Here is a 17,202-nt window from a genome sequence, read left to right on the forward strand (position 1 = left end):
GGCGTAGGTTCCTGGGGAGTCCAGATGCTGCAGGATGAAGTGTAGGGCCATGTTGATGGCGTCATCTACAGACCTGTTGGCTCTGTATGCAAACTGCAGGTGGAACAGACGAAAGGCCGGGGTCATTGGATGTGGAATCAAACTATACCATGGTGTAGATAGGAAGGGAGTAGGGGTAATATTAAAGTAATAGCATGTCAGCAGTGTTGTGGAGGTGGAGCGAGGCTCAGACAGGATCATGAGTCTAAAGGTGAAACTCAAAGGTGGGATGTTGTCCGCTTTCTGAATGTTCCCTTGAATGTTGTTGCTGTGTATGGCCCACATGTGGTACAGTTAGTGGGAAGAGAGAGAGAGGTATTCTGGAGTAAGTTTAGTGATGTTGTAGAGGCTGGGGATTGGAGCAGAAACTTGTATACATGCAGGTGAAGGAACAGTGGCGATGAGGACAGATAGTGGTGGATTTGGGGAAATGATCAAAATGGCTGGGGTGAACAAATACTTTAGGAAAAGGGTGGAACATGCAGTGAAATAAGAGTGGAGGCAGGTTCACACAGGTGGACTACATCTTGTGCAGAAGGTTGAATGTCAAAGCAAGACAAGACTGCAAGGTTCTCATCAGAGAATGTAACTAAGCAGCATCAGATGGTAAACTGTAGCATGAATTTGCATGTGAAGAAGAGGAAGGAGAGCAAGTTGACAAAGGAAGAATGTTCCCCAAAAGTTGATTCTGTTGATCTGGATGTAGAGTTTACAAACATTTAAAACTCTACGGCCACTGTTAAAACATTTCATACACAGTAAAGTTATAGTTATGAGCCATAAGTATTGATAAAACAGACATGATTACAGAAACCTGGTTACTCACTGTCACAATCCTCAAAGCACAGGCTGAGGAAGAGGAGTTGTAGCAATCCTTCACTGTAGCTTATCAGCCAACCAAAAACACAGACCGAGTTAAACTCTTAGTGTGTGAAGAAGATAGTGATTTAATATGGTAATTATTGTTTATTAGTAGCCACATTATTTATTAGATGTACAACTATAAGCCCCACACTTATCCGCACATGTCGTTGTTGTCATGTTGTCATCAGGAACAGCCTCCACAGACACTGAGTGCTCTGACTGCAGCAGTGGAACATTTTCAAATGGAACATTTCACTCCTGTCAGCCACACACACAGTAAGTGAAGCTTCAGAGACACATGTGCAACATCTGTACACTGTCCTCTAACAGTGTCCCTCTGTCCTTCCAGATGTCACTCACTCAACCTTCAGCAGATAACAGCAGGAACATCTGCAACTGACTCTCAGTGTGGAGAAAAAAGTAATCATATGACACTGGTTGTCATTATCACTGTGATGCTCTCAGTAGTTGTCATTATTGCTGCAGTGTTATTACTACGACATTACAAAATGAAGGGGTTTTGGAGTGTAAATACCGGTGAGGATTATGAAACAAAGAAATTGTTCTTTTTTTACTAGATCATAATCATTTTTGACAGTGATTTTATTTTTTTATAGATTTTGTTTAATTACAGTCTCAAACAGTTAAGACTGCGTGTTTGTGTCTTTCTCAGTGTTCATTGTATCAGATGTAAACAATGTGTTATCTAAAAAAATTTCTTTTTTTTTCTTTTTCTTTTTCTTTAATGGACCAAAAAGAAGATGTTGTAAAATGATGACATCCGAAGGTAAGACAGTGAGTTGCTGAGTGAGTGAGCTGCACTGATTTCTCTACAGATGTATCAGAGCTTTAATCACATGTGCTTCTCTCCTCAGTGTGGACCATCATGAAGGACAATAGACAGGAAACGATCGGCTCTCTGCAGAATAAACCTGTCCTAGAAGGAGGACGGTGACAGGTTGTGTTTGCAGTGGACAGAAATAAAGAAGCTGAGCGTCCTGCATCGCTCCGGTCTGGATTATGATGATTCATAATTCAGTTCAGGTGCTTCACAAACAAAAGCAATTCCTTTGAAAATCATCAAATACAAGGACTGCACTGAAAACACGTGAGAATTCAGCCAACTTCAGTAATTCTCAAAACATGGCTGCTGGTTAGTTTTCCACCTGTGTTTACGTCCAAAGATCTACACATCTGTATGTTTCAGCTTTGTCCTTCTGTCACAACATTGTTCATCTTCATCTTAACTTCCTGCTAGCTTCTATCATGGTTAAAGCTCATGAGTCATCGGGACATCCAACAATGATGGTGTTACTGGAGCTGAGTGAAGTTTGATGGCTTTATTATCCACGCTGTGACACATGGCAGCTGTCACAGCAGAACACATGAAGTCAGCAGGTGTGTTTAAATTCAGGCTCTGCTTCATCTGAAGATCGATTACATCACACCAAGGCGACGAAGCCCATCCAGAATCCGAGGCTCCTACAAACGTGTCCTCCTTTCCCTAGATTTGAAGGACAAGTCGGTCCACCCGATCCCAAGATTCATTGCAGCGTGGTAGTGGAACATATATTTTGGTCCAGAGATGGAGCAGCACTCTCTCTCTGAGTCTCTGATGCTGTTTTATGTTTAAGTCTGGCTTCAGTTCAATCTAATTTAGCTGCTATGACATCAGAGAGTGTAGGGAAGGAACAGCCACACCCACAGGTGACATCATGCAGTTTGTGTTTTCACCTTCAGAGGACGACAAATCAACACAGACAGAGAGCTGCATTCAGACTTTCCAGCCATCAGTAATAACTTCAAAAATAATCATCAGTGTTTCAGCAGTTATGATATCAGAGATAATCTAGATATGTGTGACAATACTGAACATGACACATGACACACGACACAAATCATGTGATCCACTCTGACTGCACCTTCATTCATGACTTCAACATGTTGAAATGAGCTTTGAAGAAACATTTAGTGAAATAAAGCTTTCATCACAGGATTAATGGGAGCACCAGTTGAACTTTGTACTAACAACATTTTGAATAACAGTTTGAATAAAGCTCAGGTGTTGAAGATACTCACTGATTGAATGGTTGTTTTCAGCTCTGCTCCCAGTCTTTACTGGTGAAGATAGGTGTGACTGGATCTATAGACAGAGAGACAGAAAAGCATGCTGAATATTTGAAGCTTTGCAGTAGAAATGTTTATATTTTAAATACCACAGAGCTGATGTGGGATCAGTGTGTTCACACCTGCAGATACAAGGTTTCATGTCTTCACACGTCAACATTTGAACATTACTCTGACTTAGACTCAGTCTGAGCAGCCAGACAACATATTTTCACACATCAATACACACAGAGATGAGCCCCTCCCACCTGTCCTGCTCCAGGTGGAGTCCCACCTCCTTACAGGAAGCAGCTCACCTGTGTGTCTGTGTTTAGTGTCCAGGTGTGGAGTGGAGCTTGTTGTTCGTGTGTGTGTTTGAAGAAACTGTAAGTTTGCTTTGTTTCCTCTTTTAACAGTTTGGTTTTATGAACTTTACTGTTTGTTTCTGCTCTCTAGTGTTTGGAGCAGATGTTCAGCTCTTATTTCAGGACAAACTTTGGATCACTCTTGTGTTTGAAGACTAATCCACATCATTTTAGGTTATTGATTGACTGGAATCCACACTGGTTATCCGTCAGTAACTCTGCAACAGTTACTGACAGTATATATCGATCTGTATGAAACTTTAGACCCATCAGACTCTAATCAGTAATCTGATAGAACATTGTTCTTCCCTTTAACTAGAAAAAGTCAGATAAAATCAGTTTGTTCTTAAGAAGTCAACATTCAGGTCTTACTAAAGCAATGTTGAGAAAACAAGAAACAAAGAAGCTCCAGCTCAGTTCAGGATCACTGCAAGGAATCTCAGAATAAAAAATATATTCTCACAAAAACCACAAACATTAACAGCATGTTTTAAACCCTGGAGGCTGTGACTTACATCATGGATAATGTGCGTAAAAGATTATGAACTTGTCGACTTTTCCACGTCTTTGTGTTGTTGTCATGTTCACTTGTTCTTAATAAGTGGATTTGGAGTTTTCTTCTTTAGCATTTGAAGGTTTTAATCATTAATAGTTGGTCAGAGTGTGGTCACTTGTGTTTCTCTCTATTTTGAGGTCCCAAGTCTCTGAATTTTTTTTTAACGCTTTGAAATGTTCAGATCTAAACCACTTTAACAAAGACTGCACAGTTGTGTCCAGAAGCTCAGGTCTGAGTCTGTCTCAGACCTTGTTGTCAGCAGAGCTGAGGAACTACAGAGCATCAACACTGTTGATGCTTTCCTTTAACAATGACTCAGGATAATTCATGAAAACAGAAAATTGGATTTAAAAGTAGAAGGAACAGACTAGAAAGCTGTTTCAAACAATCAAACAGTTTCTCTACTGATAGCTGATGATTGACAAGTCACAGAAACTTGTCAAGCTGGTAGAACAGAACAAGAAGTGAGACATTTCTTATTTTAAGTAAAAAAAATCTGATAAATAATGTGGATTACTGAGTAAATAAACTTCTGATGTATGTTAGTGTTTTTACAGCTCTGTTAAACAACCTGTTGTTACTGCTGATGCATCCCAAAGATCAGATGTGCTGCAAACTGAAACTATGCTGCATGCAGTTACCTGTTTTTCCAGTTTAACTTTTTATGAAGATTATTTCCTTGTCTGAAAACACCGCCTATCATACAAAGCATTTTTGTTTCTCACGAATATGATGGAAGACAGAGGAAGAAACTAACGCTTCTTCTCACCTGACTGTGTTCCTGTTACAAACATTATAGGGATATTATACAAATTGCTGTAGTTTATAATATAGCTTTTAAACATTTATTTATGCCTGTGTCCCTGAATTAATTTGATAATCATGTGAAGAACTTGTTGTCTACACATGAATTATGGTCTATTAATAAAGTCGAGACTATTAATTCTGATGTTATTATAGGCGATCTGTCAGCTTTCTGTTCAGCTTCCTTCTCTCACCCCAACACAGCAGATGGCGGCGCTCCCTGAGCCAGGCTCTGCTGGAGGTTTCTTCCTGTAAGAAGGGAGTTTTCCCTTCCCCCTTTTACCAAAGCGCTTGCTCATATGATTGATTGAGGGGGGGAGGGGGGGGGGGGTATTACTGTAGCCGTCTTTACCTTACTACAGAAACAACTTTTGGTTTGTTGTTTTTGCTATAGAAATAAAATTGAACTGAACTGGTGCTGTCAATATAGAAACAGTTTGTTCTCATAGTTCCTACTGAAAGTAATATAAGTGTGAAACGTTGCTTTAAAAAAGGATTTAAAGCTAAACAAATGACTTTTAGCTCAGTGTTGCTAAACAGTGTATTTTAACCCAAACCATGATGATGAAATAGAAATCACAGAAACTCTGTCTGCTCTCTTCTGGTGTGTTCAGAGAGCAGGGAGGGTTCTCTGTTTGAGTTAGGATTAAGACTGTGTTGGTCAATCGCTCTAATCTTCTGTGCCGTTTAATAAAAAAACAAACAAACCCCAAAACAACTACAGGATATAATAAAAATCATTTCTCACATACTTGACTCCTCTGCTCAGCAGTATCAGGGCTCTTTTCTTGTTTTCTACTTTCTTGGCTTCCCGTCATGAAGCAACTGCCATCTTGTTTTTTCTTCCATATCTAGTGTCTGTTCTCCATTTTAGAGAATGTAAAGCTGCTGAACCTGTTTTCATGTTAGTGTCTGTAGCATCCTTTGAAACAGCATTTCTACAGTGTAGCACTGAATCGGTTCACTAAACAGGTTCAGAGGAATAACTGGAATATTTCCCAAACAGAGAGAGCCTGAAGAGATTTTTATACCCAGTGTACACTGTTTCTACTTTGAAATATACAATTTTTTGTGCTTTTTAATTACACAAGATAAAATCTTTTGTTTTTTGGATTCCAATAAATTTTACTAAATCTTCTATTTGCAAAATAAAACCAATAAAGGCTCAACTACAGCTTAAAGCCAGTGACAATAAATAGGTTTCAAAGAGTTATTAAGTTGCTGTCAGATTAGGGAGCTCTAATGTGAAAGGACAAGTTAAATATTAGGAACCACCATCGAAGAGACTCACCTCTGCTTTTGAGCTCAGATCTATAAATGTCTAAAATTAGTTGGTTCATAGACTTCAGGGTCATGTTAAGACTGGCAGGCTGTAAACGTTCGGTTAGGTACAGTGGCACCAAACCATCTCTGCACAGACAGCATGCTAACACAAAGCTAGCCAGGAACACAGAGTGATGTCAAATCTGAGTCTCTGGAGCACAGCAGCCAGAGCCTGAACTACAACTGATGAGCAGTCAGGCTGCAGCCTCCTTTTCTACCTGTTCATGTTTCTAAAGTAGAAACACTGTGGTGATCGCTTTGATCATAGAGCTCATAGAGACCAAGAGAAAGTGATCTGTGTTGGTGTGTGGGGCTGTAGTCTGTAGGTTTATATTGTTTAATTGTGAGACAGTTTCAGGTCATTTGTGGAGACGTGAAAATAGTGTAACAAGTACAGGAGCAAAATACTCCACCGAGTGGTTAGGTAACATTTTGCGTTACTTTAAAGAAAAATAGCCAGTAATATGTAAGACATTACTTTCTTTTTGAGTAACCACCCTAACATATCATGTGAACTTTATTCTGACTCAGAGTCAGTCTGAGCAGTCAGACAGCATATTTTAGGAGTGAACACATGAAGGTGTGGCCTGCACACACACACACACTGAGAGACAAGAACCCGCAGTTAAATGGTTCAGGGTAGACACACTGGTCCACAGTGTCTCTTACACGCTTTGCCTTAATATGGGATTGGAAAGTGAATCCTTCTCTAAAGCTTGATGCTCGTGTCAACACTGTGGTAAACAAGTTGAAAGAACGATCAAGCCTCTTATAAACGCATCCTTGAAATAATGACACATTCTTTTGTTACTTCTTGTCTCGATTAGTTTTCTTTTTATCAGAATCAGCCAGGCCTCTGTTGCTCGTCTACAGTTGATGCAAAACGCTGCTGCTTGATTTTTATCTGGTGCAAGTGAAGAGCACCTGAGTTCAGTGTCAGCTTACCGTTAACGACTTTGCTTGTTTGTGAATATATTTTAAAATCATTTTTGTTGGCCTTTAAGTCTCTTAATGGTTGTCCCTATTTTATCTGTGTGAGCTGCAGCACCTTTATGTCCCACCTTGTACTCCCAGGTCAGCATACCAGATGTTTTTACTTGTTTCAAAGACACAATGTAAACTGAGAGAGATTTCACAGCTGTGGCGCAAAAATTGTGGAATGATTTGCCGTTGATGTCCAGCTCCTTCAATCCCTGTTTTGTAAATCTTATTTTTTTAAATCACGCTTTTACTCCGAACCTATAACTCAGTGTGAGATGTTGTCTGTGATCTTAAGTTACTTTTTATTTTGCCTTTTATTGTTCAAATTCTTTAACTCCTGTATCTGTATCTTTACATTCTGGTTTTTATGTTATTGTACAGCATTGTTGCTGTTTTTAAATGCTCTATAAATAAAGTGGTATTCCAAACTTACAAACACAAAGTCTGTGGAACAAGAACAACACACACACACGTACACAAGTTAAGAAAGGATCCTGTTTCTCTTGCTTCATTCTTTAAATCATTATAGATTATTGACTGGAATCAAAAAGTTTGATGAACAGCTCATGTTTGATTTCTTCACACAGCTGGACCAACGAGGCCGAGTGTGTCTGCCATTTTCTGTAAGTGTGTGATCAGAGTCTGGGAATCAGACTAAACACACTGAATGAGCTCGACTGGAGAGACTCTGAGCCTTTATATTTACAGGGACAGCAGGAGATAGAGAGTGGACTTTTTGAATGATTATTCCTTACAAATGTATCTTAGATAAAGATCAAATGTGTCGGCTTCTGATTAAAAATACTACGCCACAAACTGTTGGCTCTGTTCCAACAGGAACCAGCATTAGAAAACACATAAGGTTAGTATAGTTCACTGAAACTAAACTCAAAAGTAAAATTAGATCTGAGAAAACATTTTTAACTAACTAAAATTATAATAAAAAGTAAACTTAAAAAGATTACAACTAAATAAACTAACTGAAATTAAATTATTGGGGTAATATCCTTCGTTTTAGGTTTTATAGTTTGTTAAAAATCAATACTTACCTTATGAGGCTTTAAGAGACATAGTTACTTAGACTTTGAGAGTCACAGCTTTCAAAAGGTTCTGTTTTTATTATTAAAATCTGTACTGATTTTCTTTAGTCTAGCCTCTGACATACACAATTAATCTGCCTTCTCCATCTTCCTTTGGTTTGCTGTCTACATTAATCCTGAACTCACAGTGACAAAATATCACGTGTTATTTTTCTCATTACCAGTAAATCAAAGGAGAATTTCAGTTGATGTGCACATGAATGGTTTGTGTTTCCTCTGTAGGTGAAGGTAGAAAGTGTGCGTGAGCTGATGTGGATGTGAATTCAGCAGCATGGATCAGTGTGAGGACAGAGAGGAGGGAGTCCCTCCCTCTAAAACCACTCTGTGTGGGGAACATGAGAGCCAGACCAAAGCTCAGAGGTGAGATGACCATCTCTAACTGTCCATGACTCTTCTCCATGTCACAGCTCAGCACTCACATCATTGCTCCATCATTATTCACAGGAAGAAACGAGGAACTAAACAGAAACATGAACCTGGACCCAGCTGTGTGTCCTTACAGAGTGACCGGTCAAAGGATTTTTATATTAAGTTTAAAGCAGACCACTGTTCTTCTGCAGAGAGGTAATGTGAGGCTGAGTGTATATTTTGTCCAATCACTGATAAATAGTGAGATGCACTTCCTTTTATTTTTCATTTTAAATAAATAAATAAAGCAGCAAACTATTTCTCCAGCCTAAATGATGGTCTTCTAAGTTTGTGACACACCATTTCCTCTACAGCTTATGAGTTATCTGCTTTAGGCTATGTGTTTGAGAATTATACCACAGAGTCAAGTACTTCTGATTTGAGGCTCTATTTTTCACAGGAGCTACAGTATCCAGTGTCATACATAGTAAGGAGGCAAAATCATTAACAAGATAATCGACCTCTGTTGGAGTAGCGTTCAAGTAGCTGCTCTGCTCTGTGTTGGTACAGGGCACTGAAGAAGATAACAGTGGGTTGATTATATTCTTAAACTCAGTTACAGCACTTTCAGAAAGACACATTCTGTGATGAAGTCTACTCCCTGCTGCTGTGTAATCAGTTATTGTAAGTGGAAATGTTATCAGGAAATGATCAGACAAGAGAGGGTTGTTAAAGATTTATTTAAGTTAACCTATTCATCCTGATGCAACCAGGTCTCTGTAAGGCCGAATGAAACGAATATCTTCATATCTTCTATATTCAATCATATACTAACAGGGACTCAAAAGATTATTAAACATCAGAGACCTAATAATACACATTTAACTGTTTTACTCAGTTCCGGATACTCTTGTTTTGTTGTTGTTTTTACTATATATATGCTTAAATAGTATTTGGATGACTTGGACTCCTCCCAGAGCATCAGCAAACCATCTTTGAGCATGGGGTTTGGGGGAGATGACAGGAGGAGAGAAGCAGCATAGAAACATACAAGACTGTACTCTGGTTCCTGCTCTCAGTTTTATGTCATCACGTTTCATAATAATCTGTAAAGCCCTCGTCGTTTTCTGGACATCACTCAGACAGACACTAGTTTCAAGAGAACATGTCACCACTGGTCTGACTGGGAAGGGACCCAACCTTGTTGTTACACACCAATTAAATATTACTTTTGAAGACCTCAGATTGACAGTTTAATTGCAGTTTTGCCAAATCTGTGTTTATCCTTAGACATCAGTTTAACATTTAGTGTTCCCTGCTCTGAGCCCAAGAATACATTTGGCTGTGGTCGCTGCAGCTTCATATTCCTAAGAATGGTTAATAGAATAGTTGGTGGTATACTGCAGGCTTCTGTTTAGGGCTATGCTTCCACCTCAGAGTCACCTATGTGGTCTAATTCCCCTGCTGTTTGAGATATTTTGCTGATGGACAGGTAAAAGTCACATTTATAATAACAGAGAGACTTGTGAGGTGTGTATTAGGACTGACAGATACATTTATGGTGCAGTTGTCAGATCTCTTTGCATTTTAACTTTATCTTTGATGTATCTACTTTCAAGATACTGTCTATAAATGCACCAAAACTAGATGTGTCAGAGATCATCTGCATACTAAATGTTTGAGATCCTGAAACATGACCACACCAGACATTTAACAAATAAATCATTACTGCAGTGCTTAACTATAAATTTCAACATTCGTGTTTTATATGACACATCTTAAAAACATGCCTAATTTAGATTGCCATGCACTTACAATGTTATTAGTTAAACTTAAAAAGATAACACTAACATTGGTCAAGATATCCAGGAGCAGGTCTAGAAAAATTTTGTTAGGGTGGCAAGGAAATCAAATAAGGTTGCAAACACATGTACAGATATTACATTCTGTAATATGCATTATATATTGTTAAAATACATCAAATGAAATAAGTATACATGTTTCATATAATCATAGTCTATAACTTTTTTTATTTTCTTTAGCCCACATAATTAAACATTTCAGTTACATAAAACATGTTAAATCTTTATTTTATCTTTATTTTATGCACTCTATGGTCTATATAATAAATAAGTATGAAGCCCAATAAGTATAACATCCAGAAAGCTACACATCATTCATTAACAAATACACATCTAACTTAGGTTTCACACTCTTTCCTTGATTTGAAAGAATGAAATTGTTACATGTTTACATTTATACAAAATGTCAGAAATCTGCACTCTTCATACACAAATGTTCAGCCAAAAATTGAAAACTAATTTTTCATGATTGATTATAACTTGTTATTTTTGACTACTTTTGATTTTAGGAGAAGGAGGCACTCACACAAGCTCCCACTACCCACTAGCTTGTAGTTTTTGTTGTTTTTTGTTTTTTGTTGTTTATTTAATTCGTTTTCAGATGTTCATAAAGAAAAGCTGGTTACATCAATTCATCCCTTATGTTCCAATACAGCCACCAGGCTGCGCTAGCTTTGGGGAGGAAGGAGTCACTGAGTTTAATAAAAGCAGAGGAGGGGGGCTCTGTGCGCTTTTTGTGCTTACACAACAATTAGTGTAGCAACAGCAAGACTATTATCCAACTTTGGTCATGATTTGAAAGCACTTTAAGTGCTCAGTTAGTGCTCATCCCTAGACTAGGAGTCAGACAGGGTATCATCAGAGCTCCGGGTGTTTTATTTTTCTTGAAAAATCCAGAGGACTAGCAACATTTTAGGTTTTAATGTTTTGTTGTATTATTTTGACTCTTTGATTCCTCCACAGAGTGGACCAAGAGAGCTCAGAGGTTCCCAGTGGTCAGTCTGCCCAGCAGCATCAAACACACCTGGACTCCATATTTATGGTGTGTACATGTACAACAACTACTTTTACATCTGTTCTGTTCGGTTGTCTCCATGCTGGGCACCTGGGTTCTGATTTAGAATATAAAGGTTTTTTTTTTAACAGAACGTTAATGGTCAGAATGGTATGTTGTAAAGCTAGCTTTAAAGACAGGGAGAGAATTAATGTTGTGAATGTGCTGTGGTAGTGTGTCCTAAAGATGAGTGGCCACTGAGCTAAAAGCTCCAAAGCCCATCATGGTTTGGTGAGTAGATGGTAAAATAACAGTAGCAAAGGAGGAGGATCTAAGTGTAGAGGAAGGTGTGAGAATATGCAGAACACAAGAGATGTAGAAGGGGGATTTTTTTGAGGGACTTGAAAGTAAAAAGCAGAATCTTAAAATGAATGAGATATTTTACAGAAACCCAGATGTTGAAGGACAGCAAGAATTTGTTCTATGGAAAGCATTGTGGCAATGACACTTGCATTTTGCACAAGCTGAAGTCTTTGGAGAAGTTTCTGTGGTAAAGGAACAACACTGACAACTCTGCCAGCTTGTGATCTGAGAGTTTTCAACTGCACATACTAATTATGATCTGAGAGATACAATGTAAACCATTCATGGGAGTTGCAAACAGATCACTGTATCACAGACAGAGCCCAGATCAAGGAGTACAAGTATGGCTAACACCCAGAGTAAGCCACCATTAGAAAATATTTTGTGATTTTGACCAGGGCTGTCTCTGCACTGTGAAGTGGCCTAAAAATCCAGACTGAAATCATTCAAATAGATCAATAGATAGGAGTAAATCTGTACAGCAACAGAGTTTTCTAGAATTTTTGAAAGAAAATAAATTACCATTTGGATGGAACTGGAATTATTACTATTTTAAGAGGTAGAGGGGAAAATATGCATGTTAGGGAAACATGAATACTCTCAATTATTAAAGAGAAACGGGAATGAACAGTGTTTAACCGTGTAGGAAATAGGTCAAGGTGCCAGGTAGAATCAAGATCCTCAGCTGCAGCCACCTCAAAGCAGCATTGTGAAGCTTCCTGGCACATATAAACCTTTATCCAACAGGGCTTGAAATTTCTTGGGGGATTGTGTTTATTGCACATAATTAAACTGGTTCTATTAACGCAAATTTTTCTTATAACCTTTCTTTCTTGCTTCTTTTTCTTCACCCCGCAACTGGTTGAGGTTTTGGGGCTACTGGGTCATTCATAAAGTATTATTTTCCAGATGCTTGAGGACAAAATCATCTCTTTTGTGAAGAACGAGCTGAAGAGGATTCATAGAGATCTCAGGCTAGAAGGCCTAGAAAGCTGCTCACCTGACCGATATGAGGATGAGTTATTAGAGGGTGAGGATGAAGAGCAGAGTAACAGCAGCAGAGAAGCATTTGTGAAGATCACAGTCGACTTCCTGAAGAGAATGAAGCAGAAGGCGTTGGCTGAGTGCCTGCAGAGCAGTGAGAATATTTCTCTAAATATTTATGCTGCTGGATAAATAAAAGCCTTTGCTAATGACTGAAGAAATAAACAAAAATAAATTCAAAATGTGTACACTTAGAAATACTTTATTGATGTATTTTCACTGGTTGGTTCTTTTAGGAACCACAACGAGAAACTTCCAATGGTGTCAGCCCATACTTAAATCTAAGCTGAAGAAGAAGTTCCAATGTGTGTTTGAAGTGATTGCTAAAGCAGGAAACCCAACCCTTCTGAATCAGATCTACACAGAGCTCTATATCACAGAGGGAGGGACTGCAGAGGTCAATGATGAACATGAAGTCAGAAAGATTGAAACAGCATTCAGGAAACCAGACAGACCAGAAACAACAATCAGACAAGAAGACATCTTTAAAGCCTCACCAGGAAGAGATGAACCAATCAGAACAGTGCTGACAAATGGAGTGGCTGGCATTGGGAAAACAGTCTTAACACAGAAGTTCACCCTCAACTGGGCTGAAGACAAAGCCAACCAGGACATCCAGTTCATATTTCCATTCACTTTCAGAGAGCTGAATGTGCTGAAAGAGGAAAAGTTCAGCTTGGTGGAACTTGTTCATCACTTCTTTACTGAAACTAAAGAAGCAGGAATCTGCAGCTTTGAAGACTTCCAGGTTGTGTTCATCTTTGATGGTCTGGATGAGTGTCGACTTCCTCTGGACTTCCACAAAACTACAATCCTAACTGACCCTAGAAAGTCCACCTCAGTGGATGTGCTGTTGATAAACCTCATCAGAGGGAATCTTCTTCCCTCTGCTCACCTCTGGATAACCACACGACCTGCAGCAGCCAATCAGATTCCCCCTGACTGTGTTGACATGGTGACAGAGGTCAGAGGATTTACTGACCCACAGAAGGAGGAGTACTTAAGGAAGAGATTCAGAGATAGGGAGCAGGCCAGCAGGATCATCTCCCATATCAGGACATCACGAAGTCTCCACATCATGTGCCACATCCCAGTCTTCTGCTGGATCACTGCTACAGTTCTGGAGGATGTGCTGAGAACCAGAGAGGGAGGACAGCTGCCTAAGACCCCGACTGAGATGTACATCAACTTCCTGGTGGTTCAGGCCAAAGTGAAGAAGGTCAAGTATGATGAAGGAGCTGAGACAGATCCACACTGGACTCCAGAGAGCAGGAAGATGATTGATTCTCTGGGAAAACTGGCTTTCGATCAGCTGCAGAAAGGAAACCTGATCTTCTATGAATCAGACCTGACAGAGTGTGGCATCGATATCAGAGCAGCCTCAGTGTACTCAGGAGTGTTCACACAGATCTTTAAAGAGGAGAGAGGACTGTACCAGGACAAGGTGTTCTGCTTCATCCATCTGAGTGTTCAGGAGTTTCTGGCTGCTCTTCATGTCCACATGACCTTCATCAACTCTGGAATCAATCTAACTGAAGAAACAGAAATGACACCCCAGAAGTCAGAAATCAGACAATCTGGAGAGAAACATTTCTACCAGAGTGCTGTGGACAAGGCCTTACAGAGTCCAAATGGACACCTGGACTTGCTCCTCCGCTTCCTCCTGGGTCTTTCATTGCAGACCAATCAGACTCTCCTACGAGGCCTCCTGACACAGAGAGGACGTAGCTCACAGACCAATAAGGAAACAGTCCAGTACATCAAGAGGAAGCTCAGTGAGAATCTGTCTGCAGAGAAAAGCATCAATCTGTTCCACTGTCTGAATGAACTGAATGATTGTTCTCTAGTGGAGGAGATCCAACAGTCCCTGAGTTCAGGAAGTCTCTCGACAGATAAACTGTCTCCTGCTCAGTGGTCAGCTCTGGTCTTCATCTTACTGTCCTCAGGAAAAGAAATGGATGTGTTTGACCTAAAGAAATACTCTGCTTCAGATGAGGCTCTTCTGAGGCTGCTGCCAGTGGTCAAAGCGTCCAACAAAGCTCTGTAAGTAAACATAACACCCAGTACCACCCAGACCCATATAATGGACCCACAGCTTTTCTTCAACTGCTCAAAAATATGAATGAATACAAATGCAAAGAAAATAAAAATCATGATTTTTATTTTATTCTTTTTGCCTATAAAAAGTACATGGGACCATCAAATGTTCTGCTCCTGTAACATTCTCTCATCAGTTTTCAGTCTGATCCTGTCAACTAAATTCTTTCCTTCATTACACAGACAGTTGTAACATTGTTCTTTGTATGTTATGATTAGCCTTGCTGGTATACTACAGCATAATATGTATCATATGCCCTAGCTTTTGGTTTTCTGTTAAAGGTTCTAAGAATTGTTTTTACTGATTCGGGAAAAAAGTCTTTCTCCACCCACTTAATATTGATTGAATTTTTCCCAGTTTTTAAGAAGTTTTTTAATTAGTGTTTTTGGTGGAACTTTGCCACTCAGAACTATCTGCACTAACAGCATAATTCAGCCTTCAACATCAAGTACCTCCATGCTCGATTTTTTCAACATAACAACATTGGCCTGATCCTTTCAGGTGTACACAACTCAGGTTGTTTACTCATAATCTTGTCTCCATGTCCAATGCATATAATTAAGTCAGCAAACTGTAACTACTGGAAGGCAGCTTGTATCAAACAGAAGATAAATAAGGAGATGCAACAACGTTCAGTTTGTAGTAAAGTTTACATTATTTTGAAACCGTATCTAGCAACAAAAGTCCCAGATATTATCATTTGTAAATTATGTTCTCATGTGTAAGTGAGTATTGTTCTATCACTACAAGTACTAGCTCCTTACCTGTTTACAGAGCAAGCTCAAAGTTTTTTTTACAGACTTTAATTTTAAGTTGTATTCTTATTTATGAAGTGCACATGCAAATGTTTTTTGTAGCAGCATGACTATAAGCCATTTCGTTTGTTCAGATTGTCAGAATGTAACCTCTGCGAGAGAAGCTATGAAGCTCTGTGCTCAGTTCTCAGCTCCCAGTCCTCTAGTCTAGAAGAACTTGACCTGAGTAACAATGACCTGCAAGATTCGGGAGTAAAGCTTCTGTCTGCTGGATTGAGGAGTCCAACTTGTACACTGAAAAGTCTCAGGTCAGGAATGTTTTTTGATGTAGTTTTTTTTTTATCAATATTGAAAAATTGTGTCATATTTGTGTTATTTTATTGGACAAAGACAAATATTATGGAATTCTAAATTGACTTTTTATTTTACATTTCTCTCTATATTACCGTTTTATTTTTTCATTTTTCATTTTTCATTTAATTAAAAAAAAAACAACAACTGATAAGTATGAACCTGTGTGTATAACATATTTTTTAATGCAATAGTTGATTCAGAGATTTGGGATATTTTGCATTCACATCATATCAATTTCCTTTGCTTATTACCAACTGTTTGATGCAGGAGTGCATCAAATTTACGTCAAACCTTTAACTTGATGGAAATGACAATTCTAAAAGAGAAGTCAAACATGGGATATCACCAGAGAGTAAAGAAATCGGGACATGAAACAAAAGAAATATACAAGGAAGGTATACTATGATGCTACAGCAAAGGCCAAAGGGAAATATATAGAGTGGTTTCTAGAAATTATAATTTTATTTTGTCTAATCAGTCAGAAATGTTTATTTAACCAACTCTTTCATCAACAAAACTTTCCAGCTTGATTCCGGTCTGTTTTGTAGGTTAATACACAGTATGTTTATAAACTGGAAGTTGGTTACTCATGTTATTCCTAAAACCCTGCTCAAATTGTCTATTTTGGGCTCACCATTCCTTTTGCCTTCTTTTAAACATAAATATCTAAATGTAAATATCTAATATGTAAATAGAAACCTAATTGTGGTTTAAGAAAAAAATGAATTAATAAAACGACAATGGGAATTTTATCACAATACCACATTTAATTACATGTGAACTAGATATGTTTGACACAGAAGTTACAAACATGGCATTTCAAGGTTTACAACACCTTAAAGCAGAGAAAGCATCAAACATCTCATTTCATACACCTGTTTTTTCAGAGCGTCTGCAAATTAAATTCAAAATGTGACACTAGCACTAAGATGTGTCACCAGCCCTTTCCTGTCAATGTCAAATATTCTGTCAGTTATTAGTCCTGTGCTTCTTTTAACTCTCATTGTACTAAAATGTGTAATAAATGTAGCTTGTTAGTAGCTGTTAAATTTTCTGTCCTTAGTGATATGCCCATCAAGGGCCCCCAAAAACAACAAAACAAAAATCAAACAAAACAAAACAAAAAAAACATTGGTTATTGACAATTCTGTTTATAGAAATGTGACTCTAGACATTCCAGGTAACTGAGCCTTGTGCTATATTAACATGATAATAAAATAATATCAGTGGACGGAAATACAAATCT

At 38.5% G+C, this 17,202-nt stretch overlaps 2 protein-coding genes across 2 annotated transcripts in view; both read left to right on the top strand.

Moving 5' to 3' along the window:
• LOC102209707 (tumor necrosis factor receptor superfamily member 14) overlaps window positions 1-3,380 on the top strand; it is a 13,080-nt gene extending 9,700 nt beyond the window's left edge. The window contains exons 6-9 of the mRNA XM_005748444.1: window positions 1,092-1,179; window positions 1,253-1,323; window positions 1,662-1,690; window positions 1,779-3,380. Of these exons, the coding sequence (XP_005748501.1) occupies window positions 1,092-1,179; window positions 1,253-1,323; window positions 1,662-1,678 (176 nt within the window). The 3' untranslated portion in view covers window positions 1,679-1,690; window positions 1,779-3,380. The remainder of the gene's footprint in view (window positions 1-1,091; window positions 1,180-1,252; window positions 1,324-1,661; window positions 1,691-1,778) is intronic.
• Window positions 3,381-8,601: 5,221 nt separating this feature from the next.
• On the top strand, window positions 8,602-14,796 carry LOC102212023 (protein NLRC3-like). Its single transcript, XM_013914762.1, has 4 exons — window positions 8,602-8,702; window positions 11,312-11,390; window positions 12,615-12,843; window positions 12,986-14,796. The coding sequence occupies exons 2-4, from the start codon at window positions 11,388-11,390 to the stop codon at window positions 14,794-14,796; spliced, it is 2,043 nt and encodes a 680-aa protein (XP_013770216.1). The 5' UTR covers window positions 8,602-8,702; window positions 11,312-11,387.
• Window positions 14,797-17,202: the final 2,406 nt, after the last annotated feature.

Source organism: Pundamilia nyererei, unplaced genomic scaffold (genome assembly GCF_000239375.1).
Source record: "Pundamilia nyererei isolate P.nyererei 1_Seehausen unplaced genomic scaffold, PunNye1.0 scaffold00222, whole genome shotgun sequence".
In the NCBI taxonomy this organism is placed as follows: Eukaryota; Metazoa; Chordata; class Actinopteri; order Cichliformes; family Cichlidae; genus Pundamilia; species Pundamilia nyererei.

Excerpts from the sequence above, each read along its gene's own strand:
- LOC102212023 (XM_013914762.1), top strand. Across the intron at positions 12,844-12,985 it reads GGCTGAGTGCCTGCAGAGCA|GAACCACAACGAGAAACTTC; the intron begins GTGAGAATATTT and ends TGGTTCTTTTAG.